Genomic DNA, 19720 nt, shown 5'->3' with positions numbered 1-19720 from the left:
CATTTTTTTCAATTTTGGCCAAAAAATGAAATTTCTTGAAAGTTGCTAGAAAGATGCCTTAAAGGCCCTTGAACGCATTCTAAATCAATTACTGGACAGATGTGCTTTTACAGGGGTAATTCCGTCGAATAATTAAGGTAAAATCGCTCAAAAATAAAATTTTTTTCATCAAAAATTGTTGGTTTTTGCCCAAATCTTCAAATTTATGCGTGTTAGAGCATCGATTGATGTTCCTCTTGCATCCAGATGAATTTCTGCCTAGTTTTGAGAAAAGTCAATTTTTGGCCGATTTTGACTCAAAATGTAAGGCTAACCCCTTACATTTTTTTCAATTTTGGCCAAAAAATGAAATTTCTTGAAAGTTGCTAGAAAGATGCCCTAAAGGCCCTTGAACGCATTCCAAATCGATTACTGGACAGATGTGCTATTAAAGGGGTAATTCCGTCGAAAAATTAAGGTAAAATCGCTCAAAAATTAATTTTTTTTCATCAAAAATTGCTGTTTTTTGCCCAAATCTTCAAATTTATGCGTGTTAGAGTATCGATTGATGTTCCTCTTGCGTCCAGATGAATTTCTGCCTAGTTTTGAGAAAAGTCAATTTTTGGCCGATTTTGACTCAAAATGTAAGGCTAACCCCTTACATTTTTTTCAATTTTGGCCAAAAAATGAAATTTCTTGAAAGTTGCTAGAAAGATGCCCTAAAGGCCCTTGAACGCATTCCAAATCGATTACTGGACAGACGTGCTATTAAAGGGGTAATTCCGTCGAAAAATTAAGGTAAAATCGCTCAAAAAATATTTTTTTTTCTTCAAAAATTGTTGGTTTTTGCCCAAATCTTCAAATTTATGCGTGTTAGAGTATCGATTGATGTTCCTCTTGCATCCAGATGAATTTCTGCCTAGTTTTGAGAAAAGTCAATTTTTGGCCGATTTTGACTCAAAATGTAAGGCTAACCCCTTACATTTTTTTTCAATTTTGGCCAAAAAATGAAATTTCTTGAAAGTTGCTAGAAAGATGCCCTAAAGGCCCTTGAACGCATTCCAAATCGATTACTGGACAGATGTGCTATTAAAGGGGTAATTCCGTCAAAAAATTAGAGTAAAATCGCTCAAAAAATATTTTTTTTTCATCAAAAATTGCTGTTTTTTGCCCAAATCTTCAAATTTATGCGTGTTAGAGTATCGATTGATGTTCCTCTTGCATCCAGATGAATTTCTGCCTAGTTTTCAGAAAAGTCAATTTTTGGCCGATTTTGACTCAAAATGTAAGGCTAACCCCTTACATTTTTTTCAATTTTGGCCAAAAAATTAAATTTCTTGAAAGTTGCTAGAAAGATGCCCTAAAGGCCCTTTAACGCATTCCAAATCGATTACTGGACAGATGTGCTATTTAAGGGGTAATTTCGACAAAAAAATTAAGGCAAAATTGCTGAAAAAATTATTTTTTTTTGCTCCAAAAATTGTTGTTCTTTTTGCCCAAATATTCAAAATTATGCATATTAGAGTATCTTGCAATTTTCTGCAATTTTTGTTGAAAAATGAAATTCTTTTAAAGTTGTTGAACATGTTTAAATTAAAATAGTGGTCTGCCCAGTATACAGTTCATTTTGAAGGAACTTTTTGTCAAAAAATAGGGGAAATCGGTCAGAATATTCACCAAAATCTAGCAAATTTTGCTTGTTGAAATGGATCTATTTACAGATGCCGGAAAATTGTACGCTAAGGGAGCCAGTCTAGCTGACCTGCACCCATTCATGAACATAAAACCAATTAGTAAACAAAATTGGACTGAAAAAAATGGTAAATTTGGAGCAGTAGTGAAAAATAGTTCCTGTAAGGTATTTCGTAAAAACTTGGTCATTTTATTTTTCGATGTTTAAAGGTACATTAACAGGAAATTTGACTATTATTATACATGTAATCACACTGCGCAAATCACATAACAAATCTCAAATGCACATAACAACAAATACAATATTACAGTTCAATTGAACATTCAAAAATTACAGTTCCATATTGAAGTAATACATTGACAAAATTGACAAAAAAATTTTAAAAAGAATTTGAAAATCCTGGACCTTTAGTCAAAGAACAAATTGATTCCCCAAGGCATATCCACAGAGTAACATCAGAATCAGTGCAACGGGTCCCGGTGCGCTGAATTTCATGCTCCCCCCTCTTCGAGGAGGGGGCTTTTTCTTGGGAGGGGGCTTATTCTTGGGAGGAGCTAGGAAATAGAAACGCATGAAAATTAATTAATACATTCATTCTGTTTTTTTTATCAAAATATACTTTTCCTTAACCCTAAGCACCACAAATCAGCCTCCACTTGATTTTTATATCAGAAATTTATAGCTTGGTCCACTAATGATTTTTTGGAAATGAGGCTTAGTTTCCTTATCTTACTTTAGTACAAAAAAACTGTGTTAGTGGGTGAATTCAGGAAGGCTGATAAAAACAAATATCTTTGGAGGATTGACTGACAGACAGCAAACAATTTCTGATGTCAGTTTTTTAGTGTGTGTGTGTGGGGGGGGGGGGGATTGGCCAAATTGACAACTGACCTGAAGTGACTTCCAACTCCGCTATCTTTGTGCTGCTTCCAAAGTCGTTCTCGGCGCGGCACATGTAGTTTCCAGCATCTTCCTTAGTTACGCTGTAGATGCTCAACGTCTGAGAATAAACATCTTCTTGCAGAGGGTTGTTCTGAAAAGTTGAAGGATGGAGACTTTTATTTTGTTTGGTGCATGGGAAAATCTGATGAGGTTTAATGAACAGGCTTTAACTGATCTTAACTGATGTTGAAAATTTGAGTTAAAACAGTTGTATCACTCAGTTCAACATACGTGAATTTAACAGTTCCCCAAATTCCTGGTGTTTAGCCTCGAAAAACTGTGCCTATACTGATATCCAGCGTCCAGAATTAGAAGCTTGTTACTGCGTTGGTGTCATGCTCAAGCGCATGCTGCACGCGTTCTTAATGACGAGACGCACGCGCATTTGGGTATTCCTATTGGTTGAAAGAGCCCACAGTTCATGTGTACTTCCTGAGAGCGACTTGCACGAGCCTGCGCCGCCGCAGAAAATGGCTGTCGCAGGATTTGTCTATATTTAAAAGACTTTCAAGATACTACGTTATGATTGCCCAAATGAAAATACAGTTTATACAGTGTAGGTTCAGTTGATCAGATAAATTAAAGTAAATGGACCATTTTCATTACAAAAGTACAATATTGCATACTTTACACTTACAACTTGTATGTCAATCTTCTTTCGAATGGGTACAAGTCTACTATTATTGCTTGATGTTGTTTCTGTTTTCCACCACTCAAAAGCTGTTGAAGTCGTACTCTGGACTTGACAATTAAACGTGGCTGTGCTACCAACTCTAACCTTCTGCTTTCCCATGGTAGAAATGATGGGTTGAGTCTTGACTGAAAAACAAATACATGCATCACACATCAGTGATAAAAGAGACAAACAAGGACACTGTTTTCAAGGTCACTGCTAGGATTTAATTTGTGTTTGAAGTAGTTCAAGCTTTGAAGTATACTTTGATAATGTCAAGGGAGACAGGCTAGCACAGTGCTCCTTTCCTCCATCTATATGGCCCAGGTTCGAATCACACCCAGGTTCACATGTGGATTGGATTTTCAATCCCTGCCTGATTCCACAGATTTCCCCTAAATAGTTGTCTGGGGTTTTCCTCTCCCAACATCTACACAGAGACGCACACAAATCACCTCACAATATGACATATTATCTAAGACATATTAGTTATCTTACACTTTTATGTTTTAAAAATAGTTTCTTTAAAATGTGTATCTTTAGAAAAAGCTTTTAGACAAAAGAAAACTCCGTTATTCACATCAGACAATTAGAATGCCAGAAACACAAGATTATTCTCACTTTGAGCAGAATTTCTTAAATAAACATAGCATCTAACACTGCCTGGATCTAATCCAAGTTTGTACCTGGCAAATTGGAAATTATATACAAGGGTTAATATAGTTAATAATGGCCAACACTTGTACTCGTATATATAAAACAAATTTCCATGGCAACAGAAATGTCCATTTGTTCTTTTGTTTACTGATTTATTTATTTGACAGACTGACCTTGACTGACAGTCAGCTGTGCACTCTATCTGCTGGTTCCTGCCTTGATACCTGCGTAGCATATATAGGATCCAGCATCTTCCAAAGTTACTCTGTAGATCTTCAATGTCTGAGAATAAACATTCTCTTGCCTAGGAGTATTCTGGAATACAGAAGGGTGCATGGACACTTACATTTCCTGGTAGAAGGGAGAAGTTTGCAGAGCTGTAACCAAGTCATTTTTTCCCAAGTTAAGTCAAGTCTCAAGTCAAAAAAATAGTGACTTGAGTCAGACTCAAGTCTGAGTCAGCGACTTGAGTCAACAACACTTGAAGTTTGAGTGTAATCACGGGCTCCGCTCATAAGTCCGACGCCTCATAGGTCAAACGCCTCATATTTCAGACTTGTGAGGTGTCGGACTTATTTGGCATAACATTTACTTGTTCTGCCTCATAGGTCTGATGCCACATAAGTCGGATGCCTCATAGCTCCAACACCTCATAAGTCTGAAACAGCCTTTGTCTGTTGTCGGATTTATGAGGCGTCGGACTTATGAGGCGTCTGACCAATAGACCAATAAGGCAGAATTTTTGCCTCATAAGTCCGACGTCTCATAAGTCCGAATTTATGAGGCGTCGGACCTATAAGGCATCAGACTTATGATACGGCCCCATAATCACTAGGCACTAACCATACATGTGGCAACAGGTAGAATTTGTGTTTGCATGTGCACAAATCAAGAAGTATGACAAAACTCCAAACAAATTGTGGGACTATAATTTTAATCATTTAGTTTACTTTTGTTTTACAAGATTCACATAAAAACACCAAGCACTCTATACTTACAATGAGTATGTCTATCTTATCTGGAATGGCTCTCAGTTCATGTCTACTGCCTGACTGGTCCGTTTTCCACCAGTGGATTGCTGGTACTGCTAAGCTTCTGACTCGACAATCAAATGTGACGGTGCTACCAACGCTAACCTCCTGATTGTTCATGTCAGAAATGATGGGAGGAGTGGCTAGTTTGTTTGAAAAATAAATGCATGTATCAAATTAGTGACAAAAGAGAAAAAGAAAGTACAGTTACAAACTTTGGCTCAAACTTCAAAATAGTTTCTTAAAAAATAACATCCCCAGAATTATACAGTCATCTGAACTATTAAGAATATAACAAATATAAGATGATCTTTATACTTGTAGTACATTTTCTTCAGTAAACACCTAATACCTTGAATCCAGATCTAATTTCTTACCTCGTGTGATCCTTGTGGATGCTGCATGAGATGCTAAAGCCAAGCTGAAAAGGGTTGAGATGAGGAGATGATCATAGGCCAGACACAAGTGGTACAGGACCAGACGCACAGTATACCGCCCTCCAGACTCCATCTTGAGAATCGTTAGCAATTGCTGTGAAAACAGATATTTTTAAAACAAAGAAAGTCAAGTTCAATTAACTGCCTTTTACACATTAAAAGGCCCACTTTATGGTAAAAAGGTCAGCATCATGTCAAGTTTAACTCTCTGTTGTCTTTGGCAAAGAAAGCTTCTAATCCATCATATAATCTTTGGATTAATTGCCAAGATAATCAGCGTTTTGATCAACAAATTATGATTAATTTTATCAGAAGCTTTCTTATAATCCAGTCAACAGGAATTAACTCAAAGCACATACCGACTGAACTGACGTATTAAACTTTTAGAGTTTAATACGCCAGTTTTCCCTCTCAGTTTTGCGATCAATTCAGCAAGCTGTAAGCTGTGACGAAGTTGTCTTCTTTGTGCTGAGAACCCACGCTCCCGCATATATTTATCTGATAAAACCAACAATGCATAATGAGAAACATGATTTTTTTTTGTCGCCCAAAGTCCAATGTGGAGTATTTAGAAATAAGGAATTCCCCGATTTCTAAATGTGGTACTCCACATTTAGAAATAAGGAATTCCCGATTTCTAAATGTGGAGTACCACATTCAGAAATAAGGAATTCCCGATTTCTAAATGTGGAGTACCACATTCAGAAATAAGGAATTTCCCGATTTCTAAATGTGGAGTACCACATTCAGAAATAAGGAATTTCCCGATTTCTAAATGTGGAGTACCACATTCAGAAATAAGGAATTCCCGATTTCTAAATGTGGAGTACCACATTCAGAAATAAGGAATTCCCGATTTCTAAATGTGGAGTACCACATTTAGAAATGGGGAATTTGGGCGATAGAAGAAAACGTTACCTTTGATCGTACCATTATTGAAAATAGGCAATTCCACATTTAGAAATAAATGTCTTTGACTCTACCATTGAAGAGGATAGGTAATAACACATTATTTGTTTTTCCTTCATTGGTCCAGTATGAGCCACCGCAAACAGGAATGTCGAAAAGTGAATGAGTGGAATGCAATAATATAAAGTTAATCGTAAGACAATGCCTGACATACAGTTTAAGATTTTGGCATAGCTATTTCTACAACTTACCTTATTCATCCAGTTCTCAAAATGTCACATCCAGGATTATTGTAACCGTTTCTAGACTTTACACCAATGTACCTAGGATCCAGTCTGATCTGGTCTAAACATTTGCTTATCAAAAAACAAACAAATTTGAATTGAAAAAAAAAACAAGTTCAAAGGTTTGTTAAGCATATTTGAGATATGGCAGACACAATAGGTGGAGGCTGCTATTTGAATTGGGTAAATACAGCAAACTTAACCAAAATCAAACAGCACCCTCTTATTGTGTCGGCTCATAGATTTGTTTGAAAAACAATTAGACAACCACTGGCTGAATATATTAACTGACATCTCTTCAAAGATATGGCTCCAATCAAACTGTTTCAATCGAGAAATCACACTCATTTCAACTAAAAATCAACTGGCATTCAGAACAGCAACAAACAAAAACACACAAAGATTGGACAATAAAACTCATTTATGACTTGCAATGGTTTATTTTAAGAGAGCTTAGTTCATTTCACATGAAAAATTGGTTATGACTCTGCAGAGAACAACTTTGGCAATAAATAATAACAAGTGAGTTTAAAACACTTAAATTAATATATCTGCTAAAAAGTAGCATTTGATATCACTGCACTGCAAGCCAATTCATGTTTATTATTTCTCTAAATGAAAAATGACTACCCAAGCTTATAATTGTCCTCTGTATGCTATGCTTTCTAGACTACCCCGCCATAAAAAATCGTTGCCCCCCCCCCCCCCTTCACGGTCACCCCCTCCTATAAATGTTTTAGTCTTCAAGTGACCATGGTTAACGGGTTTAACAGAAATTGGGCACCGCAACTGTAACATTTAGGCCCCCCCCCCACATCCTTGTATACTAGGTCCCTAATTAACTTTGACCTTTGCCCAAGCTCATTAGCGATATAGCTCTCCATTAAGGTGTTTGTTAGGATGCCTCAATTTACATTTTTCTGTCACTTATTTGTCCACTCACCATGATCATGGATTTTATAGTTTTCAGTTAGTGAACTGCTTTTTATTGTTTGTTGAAGGCACTTTGTAAATTAATAAACATACATTTTTTCCCAGAGTAAATTCATGTGTTGCGTTATCCTTTCTCTTAAATTTGCTGCAAATCTGGATTTGCTTTAAAGTTGCAAAATTTTTGGATTGACAAAATTAATTAAAAATGTAAGCGAAACCCTTTACAATTAGGTTAATTTTTACTGAAAATGAAATTTCCTTAACTTGCTCAAACAAAGCCCCGATACCTCGGGGTCCCCTGAAGCACGTTTACACTCATCAGATGTTACTTTCAGAGGCAATTTTTTTCCAAAATAATTATAAATCTTTAGGTAAAATCTTGCAATTTTTGCCTTTTTGAATAATGAATTAAAGTCATTATGCATCAAAAGCGTTTCTGAGTATTTTTGAAAAAAGTTAAGCTTTGGCCAAAACACAATGAAAATGTAAGGTTTAGATAAGATAAGATTGAACTTTATTATCTCTCAGGAGGGAAATTAAAATGGCCTTGACAAAAAGTGGGTTATATAAACATACAATCATTAATTAAAAAGATGTAAAAATGCAATGTAGTTACCACAAACTTATAAATCCAATAAATACAGGTAAAAAACAAACTACTACATATAATACACATATTACATTACATTAATGAGGGATCAGGGTCAGCCACACGGCAGTTCATCGTTCCAGTTGCTCATTGTACCATTTGATAGCTGCTGGAACGAATGAACTGCCGTATTGCCGTGTCCTGATCCTTCGTTGTAAAAAGCGATTCCTTCTGGAGTTCGTTTGGAAGTCGGCATTCAATGGGTGATGTGAGTCGGAAAGAACCGTCTTAATTTTATTGCACATAAGAGACCTGTATAATGCCTCTGGAGACTCTTGTTGTAAACCAATAGCTTTACTGGCTTGCTTAACTATTCTGTCTAGCTTAATCCGATCCTGGCACCTCATATTTCCGTAAAAACAAACAAGACAAAATGTGAGAATACTCTGTACCATGGACTTGTAAAACAGTTGTAAAATAGTTTTATCAACGTGAAAAGACTTGAGTTTGCGCAGAAAAAACAAACGTTGTTGCAGCTTGTTATATTTTGATTTGGTACATGAAATTGATGACCAACTGAAATTTGACGCATGTATGCGTCAAATTTCAGTTGGTCTTCAATTTCAGTTCCCAAGTATTTGTAAACAGACACTGCATGCTTCCACACATTTGCCTTTAATATTAGCTGGTGTAATTGGAGATTTCTTTTTCCTAAAATCAATCACCATCTCTTTGGTTTTGTTGATATTGATTTCTAGATAGTTATCATCACACCACTGAGTAAATTGTGCCACCTCACCAGTGAAACAATCTAGAGATTCTTGTTTGTCATTTAGAATGTAAGGTTAAGAAGATGAGTCGTTATAAATGTTCAAACAAGGGGTTCTTAATAGACATTCTTAAAATGGCCTGTTCTTTTTAGTCAAAGAACAAATGATTTCCAAAGGCATATCCACAGACGGCCATCAGAGTCAGAGCCAGAGTTCCCGGTGCACCGAATTTCATGTGTAGGCTAGCTGCCCCGCTCGTGGTAGGTTTCAATTCTGAAAAATGAGCAAAAGTAATGCACACATGAATATGTTGCATAAAACTGGAAGATGGACTTTATTCATTAGCTGCTCATCAAGGAATGCTTGAGACACAGCCAAAGTGAACAATTAAAGGGGGTGAAGTTCCATTTCCTGCTGGGTGCCTTAGCCAATCAGAAGGAAGTGACCATGGTAACTGGGTCACTGCCCAGCTGACCAGCTGTACAGGCTAAAAGTGAGCATGTGCTAGCCACATGAGCATGGGGAAAGCACATGAGGCAAGCATAAGGGGAAAGACTATTTTTTTTAGGGGGGGGGGGGAATTTTCTAGAACTTTCTCTAGGCTCTCGGAGGGGCCCTACACATGCACCCCGCTCTTGGAGCTAAAAACAAATACATGTAAAAACAAGTCAGGTGTGTTTACAAACACAAATGCCCCGCAACCGTGACTGTTTCCATGACATAACACCACTCTAACATCAAATTACATGTACCTTGGTCAAATGGAACGTTCATTGACAGCATTAGTGTCTTCTGTAGGTTTTATATGAATTAATCCCTAATCCCTATGATCTCAGAATAAATACAAGATTTCTATTGTTTTAGCCACTGTGACCTTGACCCTTGACCTTTCGACCCCCAATGCGATAGGCTCCTTAGGATTGCCAAGGACAATCCACAAACCAAATTTGAAGTTCATATGTAAAGTATATCTCAAGTTATCGCGCTGACAAAATTTCTTTTGTTTTTGCCACTGTGACCTTGACCCTTGACCTTTTGGCCCCAAATGCAAAAGGCTTCTTAGGATTGCCAAGGACAATCCACAAACCAAATTTGAAGTTCATATGTAAAGTATATCTCAAGTTATCGCGCTGACAAAATTTCTATTGTTTCAGCCACTGTGACCTTGACCCTTGACCTTTCGGCCCCAAATGCAATAGGCTTCTTAGGATTACCAAGAACAATACACAAACCAAATTTGAAGTTCATATGTAAAGTATTTCTCAAGTTATCGCGCTGACAAAATTTCTTTTGTTTTAGTCACTGTGACCTTGACCCTTGACCTTTTGGCCCGTAATGTAAAAGGCTTCTTAGAATTGCCAAGGACAATCCACAAACCAAATTTGAAGTTCATATGTTAAGTATTTCTCAAGTTATCGCGCTGACAAAATTTCTATTGTTTCAGCCACTGTGACCTTGACCCTTGACCTTTCGGCCCCAAATGCAAAAGGCTTCTTAGGATTACCAAGGACAATCCACAAACCAAATTTGAAGTTCATATGTTAAGTATTTCTCAAGTTATCGCGCTGACAAGATTTGTCCGGACACACACACCCACACACCCACCCACCCACACACACACCCACACACCCACCCACCCACCCACCCACGGAAGGACAAGGCGGAAACAGTATGCCCCTTCGGCTTCGCCGCGGGGCATAAAAAAACATCAGCCACATTTATTAAGATTGAAGCCTGTTTGTATCTACATTTCCTTTTCTTTTTAATACTAACCACCACAAATCAGCCCAAACTTGATTTTTATGAATTAAAGACTGTTCTGTTTGGTGCACAAATGTAAGTTAATCACATGGGGCTTAGTTTCCCAATATTTATTACAAAAAAATATTGTGGTATTGGGTGGATTCAGAAAGGCAGAGCTAAAAGACATTGGGAGGGTTGGTCGACATAGGGTAAACAGTTTTCTAATGCACTACTTTTTTAGGGGGGAAAGGGGTTGAGAAGGGGGGGAGGGGGGGGGGGGTGGGGAGAGGAGAGGAGGCGAGGGGAGCGCCAAATTGATAACTGACCTGGAGTGATAATTGTCAGCTCTGCTTCCTCTGTGCTAGTTCCACGGTTGTTACCAGCGATGCATGTGTAGGTTCCAGCATCTTCCGAAGTAACGCTGTAGATCCTAAATGCCAGAGAATGAACATTCTCTCGCTGAGAAGGGTTCTGAAACATTGAAGGATGCAGATGTTTAGTTTTCGGTGCATGGGAACATAGGATAAGGTTTGATGAACAGGTTTAGACAATCTTATGTTGTTTGTTTGTTTGTTTGTTTTAATTTCCATTCATACAAAAAAGTTGATAAAAGAAATGATAGAAAATGTTGTATCAAGAGAAGAATAACGATATGAATGGGGGTGACATCTGAGAGAAAGACAATGCCTTCTGCCTTCTGTAGAGGAGCACCCAAGACTGCTGTCAAATTACTGAGAAAGTAAATAATAGCAATGAAAGAGATACAATCTATTTCAGTTGCATAACTGTACAGGATGTGGATTTGAGTTCATACTGGTTATGTAATTAAAAAAACACCAGAAATAGCCAGACAGCAGTAATGTTCAACATACACAGGATTTATAAGGCTTCCCTAATTTCTGGTATTTAGCAAACAAATTGTGGCTACTTCAATAAAATATTTACATGATACTACATTAAGTTTGCTATCATGACAATATTCAATAACAATATTTATTATTCTTTCATCAGCATCACGTGAATCAGACACATAAATTTGAAGAAACACGTGGAAAAATAAGGAAGCCTTTAAAATGACTATTAAACAAGAATTAATTTATATTTTGTCAGTCATTTTAAGTGCTACCTTACTTTTCCATGTGTTTTTGCCTGACAAACATGGCACCCGAACACTTACAGTTAATTTAAAGAAGACAGATGGTTTTCGAAATTACAATGTTAAAATTCTCTTCACTTACAAGTATGTCTATCTCGCCTTGAATGGCACTAAGCTCATAGGTATCGCCTGACTGGTCTGTTTTCCACCAGTGAATAGCTGGTTCAGTTGAGCTCATGACTTGGCAATCAAATGTGACGATGCTACCAACGATAACCTCCTTGTTTTCCATGGCAATCATGAAGGGTCGAGAGGCTTTTTTGTTTGGAAAAAAAACACAACATATATTAGGCCTATATACATGACAAGAAGGCACAATGAGTGTAAAATAAAATTATGTTAGGGAAATCAGCGTACACAATCTAATCAAACTTTTAACAACCTGATTTTTTTCATGTAAAATTCTAAGATTTTAGTGAGATTTCATCTAAAAGTATTTCATCTGTTTAAGCCACTGTCTATGTCTAATCTTGTTAGTTTTGCTCATGTATTGAAGATATAAAACAAGTTCTAGTTATCAACATTATCATTCATTTCATTTGCTATTTATTTGACAGACTGACCTTTGTTTACAGTCAGCAATGAACTCTCACTGCTGGTTCCCAGGTCGTTACCAGAGATGCATATGTAGGATCCGGCATCTTTCAAAGTTACTCTGTAGATCCTCAACGTCTGAGAGTAAACATTCTCTTGCGAAGGAGTGTTCTGCAGCGTTGAAGGATAGAGACTTTTAGTTTTTGGTGCATGGGGAAATCTGATGAGGTTTGATGAACAGGTTTAGACAATCTTAAATTGAAATACAGGATATGGATTTGAGTAATGCAAAACAAAAACCCAGAAACTATCCTGATCAGAGAGCTTTTAAATAAACAGCTGCAACAGGACACGAAAGCCCCAAAAAATGTTCCCAAAATGTTCTTGTGTTTTTGGTTAGTCAAATATTACATTGCTTTACGCTGTGTTAGGTTGGACATCCTATTTAGTATCAGTATTTGGTTTAATGTCTGCAGGATTAAGGTTTGTTAAAATCAAACACACATCTATGATTAAAGACATACTGGTTTATGTCATTACCACTGTTATTAACTGTTTGCATGGCATGGGAACAGCGGTGGCAGAACACTTTTCAAACTTGGGGGCATCACCAAAAAGGGGCACTTGTTCAGAAAAAAGGCACCTTCCGTTACCCAAACAAAACTAACTAACAACATTGATATACACTTTAAAATGTTTGTGTTGAATTTTTGGAAAATTTTTATTCCCACACTAAAAAACTACAGTGTAGGCCAATTCTAGAAATAGTCTCAATATAGCAGTATTGTTGTCAAATAGGTAATTTTTCATTTGAGAGAGCCCTTTGGCAGTTATATCTCTGGGTCCGCCCTTGAATTTGACTATTTAGGCCTATGCAAATTAAGGGACCACTTTTATCCTGAGAAGGGCACTGTTGTTTTTGATGGCCAGTTCAGTGACCATTTTATTCGTGTGAGTCGCGGCAAGTTTTCCCATCTTGAGAGGAGCACAGGCCGGGGCACTAATTGTGCTTTTGAGGGGCAGTTTTCCCATCTCGATAAGTTATCGTGAGAGGAGCACTATGGTTTTGATGGCCAATTTCCCATCTCGAGGGGTGCAATTTTATTATTGCGAGAGGGGTATTTATCCTTTTGAGAGATAGTTTTCCATCTCGAGAAGGTTCACAATCTTGTTAATGCACAAGGGTATTTGTGTTTTTAAGGGGCACTTTGCATTACAAAACAGGAGACAATTTTTAAGCGATCATAATGCTTTCATGTGTGCTTTTGAGGGGCAGTTTCGTTTTCATCTCAAGGAGGCACAATTATGACCGCGAGAGGGGCACTTTTGTTGGTCGTGGAAAATCTGAGGGGGGGGGGGGCAAGTAAGTCCCCTCCCCCTCCAGTTCCACCGCCCGTGGATGGAAAAAGTGTTTGTGGAAACTTTGTTACAAGATCATACTCTAAATATAACTCAATACATACAACGAGTATGTCCATCTTATCTGGAAAGGCTCTGAGTTCACGATCACTGCCTGACTCGTCTGTTTTCCACCACTCAAAACTTGGCGCTGTTGAGCTCATGACTTGACAATCAAACGTGACTGTGCTGCCCACGCTGACCTCCTGGTTGTTCATGTCAATCATGAAGGGTCGAGAGTCTATTTTGTTTGAAAAACAAAAACATATTTTCGGCTTATATGAATGACAAGAAAGCACAATGAGTATGAAGTAAATTCATGTTATTGAAATCAGCGAACACAATTTTGTCAGGCTTTTAACAGCCTGATTTATTGGCTGTTTCAGCAAACATGCCAAAACAGTTGTTTCATTAATTTTTTTTTTTTCTATTTCAGTCAATTTTGCCCATAGCATTTGTACACATTTTTTGTTCCCGGAACTTTGGGCACTAAAATCAATCTGATAGCCTTTATACCTGGCACACACTTAGACCACCACCCAAAGATGTGCGCCAAACATTGACGCCATCATGACGTCATGAGGAGTCACGTGACGTCACATTAAAAGTGTATATTTTGTATGCCTATATCTACAGAACTACAGGTCCGATTTGGATGAACGTTGGTATGTACCTAGACCGGGATGCATTATAGATGAAAATTGAGGTGACGTCATGACGACCTCATCATGGGTCACGTGACGTCAGGTCAAAGATTAATAGATATAATCTTTGAAAATCAATACAAAATCACTGATGAGAGACCTAAACATGAATTTTGCGTCTATTGATTGAATAATCCAGGGTCTTTCATTTTTTAAAAAATAATTACGTGCAATATCATGTGACCCTAATTCCTTCCGGCTAAAACTGGAAGTGCATTGTCATTTAAAATTGGTAAAAGATCTGGCTAAGTTGTTCTTTACAAAAGCATTAGCAGTGACGTCATAAAATGCTAGAGCACCCTTGAGTACGTGGCAGGTGGAAACAGTTTAAAATGAGTAATCAGTTGATGAGTTTGGCGAAGTTTGCTGGAATCATATAATTGATGTACAGTATACAACCAGCTTCACGCTAACAACAAGTTGAGGGGGGGGGGGGGGGGAGACTGATGACGTTACCAGACTGAAAGTTACAATGAAAATCATCTTATGAAATGTGACGTCACATTAAAGGTGCATTTTCATAAGCCTATATCTACGGAACTATTGGCACTGATCACTATGCAACTTTCTACTGATCTATGTCCCATCAGTCCATAACATGACATTAAAAAAACAACATATTGCCGAAACAGCCATGAATCTAATTTTATTTATTTGTTTATTTATTTGAAAGACTGACCTTCATTGACGCTCAGCAATGAACTCTCACTGCTGGTTCCCAGGTTGTTACTAGCGGTGCATGTGTAGGATCCAGCATCTTCCAAACTTAAGCTGTAGATCCTCAACGTCTGAGAATAAACATCCTCTTGCAAAGGAGTGTTCTGAAAGGTTGAAGGATGGAGACTTTTAGTTTTTGGTGCATGGGGAAATCTGATGAGGTTTGATGAACCATGTGTTTTATTTCTCCATGGATGAACAGGTTTAGGCAAACTTAAATTGAAGTACAGGATATGGATTTGATGTAAAAAAAAAACCCAGAATACGTCCTGAACAGAGAACTTTTAAAGAGCTGCAACAGGACAAAAAGTCCAAAGAAATGTTCCCAAAATGTTCTTGTGTTTTTGGTTAGTCAAATATTACATTGCTTTACGCTGTGTTAGGTTGGACATCCTATTTAGAGCAGTAGTTGGTTTAATGTCTGCAGGATTTGTTAATCAAACACACAAATATGATTAAAGACATACTGGTTTATGTCATTACCACTGCACTGTTTACTGTAACTAAGTCTTTGCGTGGGATGGGAAAGTGTTTGTGGAAACTTTGTTGTTTCAAGATCACACTCTAAATAGAACTCAATACATACAACGAGTATGTCCATCTTATCTGGAATGGCTCTGAGTTCACGATCACAGCCTGACTCTTCTATTTTCCACCACTCAAAACTTGGCGCTGTTGAGCTCATGACTTGACAATCAAACGTGACTGTGCTACCAATGCTGACCTCCTGGTTGTTCATGTCAATCATGAAGGGTCGAGAGACTATTTTGTTAGAAAAACAAAAACATATGTTAAGCCTATATGAATGACAAGAAAGCACAATGAGTATGAAGTAAAATCATCGAGCATGGAAGTTCGTTTCCTGTCCCATTATTATATCAATTAAATAAAAGAAGTAAAATCATGTTTGGGAAATCGGTGCAGTTTTGCTCATCTAGTGAAGATATAAAACAAATTCCAGTTTTCATTCATTTTATTTTATTTTGTTTATCTATTTGACAGACTGACCTTCATGGACAGTCAGCAATGCACTCTCACTGCTGGTTCCCAGGTTGTTACCAGCGGTGCATTTGTAGGATCCAGCATCTTCCAAAATTACTCCGTAGATCCTCAGCATCTGAGTATAAACATTCTCTTGCAAAGGAGTGTTCTGAAACGTTAAAGGATGGAGACTTTTAGTTTTTGGTGCATGGGGAAATCTGCAGGGGCGGATCCAGGGGGGGGGGGCCAAAGGGGGCCATGGCCCCCCCCCAAAAACGAAACCAATTTTTTTTTTTGTATGTGACATCGCAACAAAGGCAGGCAATGAGTACACCACCATCTTTTCCTCAAAAAAAACATTGGTTAAAGTGGTCAGAAATTGCCTCAGATCGCACCACAGAGCATCTAGAATCCAAAAAATTTTCGGGGCCCTTAAGCGGGCCCTGAACCCCACGCCGTAATTTTTTTGACCCACTTTTTGGGGGGACAATTGTGTTCTGGATCCGCCCTTGGAAATCTGATGAGGTTTGATAAACAGGTTTGGACTATATCTTATATTGAAATACAGGATATGGATGGAGTATAAATGTAAAAAAAAACACAGAAAATATCGTGTTTAGAGAACTTTTAAACAGCTACAACAGGAAAATAACGGTCAACATAAAGGATTTCTAATGTTCCCAAATTTTCTTGCGTTTTTGCTTAGTTGAATATTACATTGCTCTACACTGTGTTAGGTTGGACATCCTATTTAGTAGCAGTAGTTGGGTTAATGTCTGCAGGACTAAGGTTTGTTAATCAAACACACAAATATGATAAGAGGCATACAGACTACACTGCATTATTTACTGTTTGTAACTCTTTGCATGGGATGGGAATGTATTTGTGGAAACTATAACTCAATACATACATGTACAATGATGTCTATCTTATCTGGAATGGCTCCGAGTTCATGCTCTTTGCCTGATGAATTGTCGGCTTTCCACCACTCAAAAGTTGGCGCTGTTAAGCTCATGACTTGACAGTCAAATGTGACGGTGCTACCAAGGCTGACCTCCTGATCAACCATGTCAGAAATTACAGGACGAGTGGCTATTTTGTCTGAAAAACAAATGCATGCAATACATTAGTGACAAAAAAAAGAGACAAAAAGAACATTGATTTTGAGGTCACGATTGGTTCAAGCTTTGAAATTCACTTTTATGAGTCAACTTCAGGGAGACAGGCTGGTATATAGTGCTCCTTTCTGCCACCTCTATAGCCGGGCTCAACATGTGGATAAGGTTTTCTTCAATAAACATAACACAGCTGGCTTTTACCTGGTGTGTCCATTGGGGATGCTGCATCAGATCCAATATACAAGCTGACGAGGCTTAAGATGAGGAGGCCATGCAGGACCAGACGTTTATACTGCCCTCTAGAGTCCATCTTGAGAATGGTTAGTAATGGCTGTGAAAAAAAAAAGAATTAGAAAACAAAGATTTAAACGACAATACGGCATTATAAAGAGAGATGTTAATACATTTTGATTTTGCTCTATGATTATTAGACTACTAAGATGGTTGTAAAGCCACAAATTTGAGAAAAGAATCCAGAGTTTGGAAAATGTTAGAATTATTTTTAAGCAACGTAACGTACGTGTGATGAAACCAATTCACACGAGCTAAACAATCTCCCTGTCCTTATTGTGGTACAAATTTGCACACAATATTGCTGTGCAACAGAGCCTTTACAAACATAAACATGTCGTGGGGTTTTACATGACGTCTACTGTTAGAGCTGAACATATCATATGCCAGATTTACCTCTCAGTTGTTTCGATCAATTCAGCGATTCACTGGTTGCGATGTCTTTCAAGTTGTCTTCTTTATCTATAAATGCTGAAAACCCACTCTTCTGCCTGTATTTAAAACGACCAGTACTTGACCATTCGGTCATACAGTGAAGTAATACTGCCACGTTTAGAATTAATGAGAAATTCCCGTGGTAATATAAATACTTCCTGGAACTTCAATTCCCCAAAATTGTGCAATGTCGTCCCATTAGGATGCCAGTTTTCCCGAGTTCCTGACATACATGCACATGTACATTGTAGTAATTGCATGATGTATCCGGATTTCCCATCGGGAAAGTCCCTCCGCACGCAATAGCGCGCGGTGTCGACATGTCATAGAGAAAACCCTCTCACAACAAACACACGCGAAAGTATTGCTCAATGAGGGAAAGTCCCTCCGCACGCAATAGCGCGCGGTGTCATAGAGAAAACTCTCTCACAACAAACACACCACACGCAACGGCGGTGTCCTATAATATCGGGACTCCCACACTTTATAACCCTATGATAACTTAAGGGTATAGGAAGTGTATCCGAAAATGACCAGACATTTCAAAACCTTTCAGGGGATTTGAAAAATGGAACCAAAAAAATTCAACCAAATTACAGTACAGTTGTAATGCATGCATAGTTGGACCTTTCAAAACCTGTTGATTTTTTTTTTTAAATTCTTTGACAACTGCACTGGATATAATTCCAACCAAATTTGAAGTACCGGTACCAAAAAAAGTTTGTCTAGCTTGTTTGAGAATCAAAAAGACCAACCACTGGTTGACACAGCAGGGCCGAACAGTTTCTACAGGGCCTTGGAGTTGATGTTTTTGAAGTTTAAATTGAATTATTGTACAGTCTTAGGTCAAAATTAGCGTAAAACATGAAGCAAGGTGCTACATTTGCAAGTTGTATACAACACTGATTTGCAAACAATGTAAACCAAGCCTGAATAAATCCCCGTCATGGTAGGTCATTGATCACTTGTCATTGACTTATTTGACCTAACCCCACCAACCTTCCCTACTTCCAAATGACTCCTCCCACTATCTAAAATTCCTGAAACCAATCCCAACATCATCATCATCATTCTCCGTATCCATCATGGGGGCGTTGAGCCGCCCAGACCAAGCGATCAGATGCTGACTGCCACAGCTGTTGTGCTCGTGTCTTGTGGTCAACTTCTAGCTGGCACACCCAGGTGGTGCGAGGTCGGCTCCTGGGTCTCTTCCAGGCACTGTCAGGCCAATCCCAAAACTCTAAAGGGAGACGTCAAAATGGTTAATGTTACCCGTCTCCCAAACGTACGATTAATAACTACAAAATGTGTCCATATAGAGTTGTAATTATTTCAAGAATTATTTCAAGAACTTGTCTTCTTAGTTCAGTTCTCAAAATTTCACATCCATGATCACTTTAACCATTTCTGGACTTTACCCCAAGTATCTAGGGCTGGAACCAGTCTAATCAGGTATGAACATTGGTTTATCAAAATAAAATTGAAGTACCAGAAAAAAAAGTCATAGTTTAAAGTTATGTTAATTAATCAATGATTATCATTTAGCTTCATAAATATTTCTAGAACTTACCTTCTTTAATAGTTGTTTTTAAACTGTCACATTCAGGATTATTTTAAGCATTTCTGGAATTACCCCAATGTATATCTCCTCTTATCTGGTCTAAACTACATTGGTTTATTCACACACAAAAACTGAAGTACCAAAAATAAAAAAAGGTCAAAGTCATAGACCATTCATTGGTTGAA

General features: G+C 37.8%; 2 protein-coding genes across 7 annotated transcripts; both read right to left on the bottom strand.

Annotated features, from left to right (window-relative positions):
• Positions 1 to 1827: 1827 nt before the first annotated feature.
• Positions 1828 to 6068, bottom strand: LOC119720036 (fibroblast growth factor receptor-like). 5 transcript variants are annotated; one of them, XR_005270043.1, is made up of 7 exons: positions 5772 to 6068; positions 5353 to 5506; positions 4943 to 5118; positions 4118 to 4295; positions 3252 to 3433; positions 2564 to 2705; positions 1828 to 2226 (listed from the first exon to the last, which is right to left on the bottom strand). XR_005270043.1 is itself a non-coding variant. In XM_038189541.1 (4 exons), exons 2-4 carry the CDS (start codon positions 3405 to 3407, stop codon positions 2084 to 2086), a joined length of 441 nt encoding a protein of 146 aa, XP_038045469.1. In that variant the 5' UTR covers positions 3408 to 3433; positions 3553 to 3673; the 3' UTR covers positions 1828 to 2083. The 5 variants fall into 5 exon arrangements, 1 of the variants encoding a protein (XP_038045469.1); XR_005270042.1 differs by having other exon boundaries at positions 4118 to 4259; positions 4943 to 5083; positions 5772 to 6059; XR_005270041.1 differs by having other exon boundaries at positions 4118 to 4259; positions 5772 to 6054.
• Positions 6069 to 8029: 1961 nt separating this feature from the next.
• On the bottom strand, positions 8030 to 19216 carry LOC119720196 (fibroblast growth factor receptor 4-like). 2 transcript variants are annotated; one of them, XM_038189780.1, is made up of 11 exons: positions 17936 to 19216; positions 17450 to 17579; positions 17041 to 17231; positions 16158 to 16299; positions 15736 to 15911; positions 15112 to 15253; positions 13794 to 13969; positions 12360 to 12501; positions 11879 to 12051; positions 10967 to 11111; positions 8030 to 9170 (listed from the first exon to the last, which is right to left on the bottom strand). In XM_038189780.1, exons 2-11 carry the CDS (start codon positions 17556 to 17558, stop codon positions 9046 to 9048), a joined length of 1521 nt encoding a protein of 506 aa, XP_038045708.1. In that variant the 5' UTR covers positions 17559 to 17579; positions 17936 to 19216; the 3' UTR covers positions 8030 to 9045. The 2 variants fall into 2 exon arrangements, with proteins under 2 accessions (XP_038045708.1, XP_038045709.1); XM_038189781.1 differs by lacking the exon at positions 17936 to 19216 and adding an exon at positions 17769 to 17919.
• Between the last annotated feature and the right edge of the window lie 504 nt (positions 19217 to 19720).

Source organism: Patiria miniata, unplaced genomic scaffold, assembly GCF_015706575.1.
Source record: "Patiria miniata isolate m_02_andy unplaced genomic scaffold, ASM1570657v1 HiC_scaffold_9, whole genome shotgun sequence".
NCBI classification, from domain to species: domain Eukaryota; kingdom Metazoa; phylum Echinodermata; class Asteroidea; order Valvatida; family Asterinidae; genus Patiria; species Patiria miniata.
The sequence above is the reverse complement of the archived record's forward strand: the minus strand, read 5'-3'. Positions and strand labels throughout refer to the sequence as shown.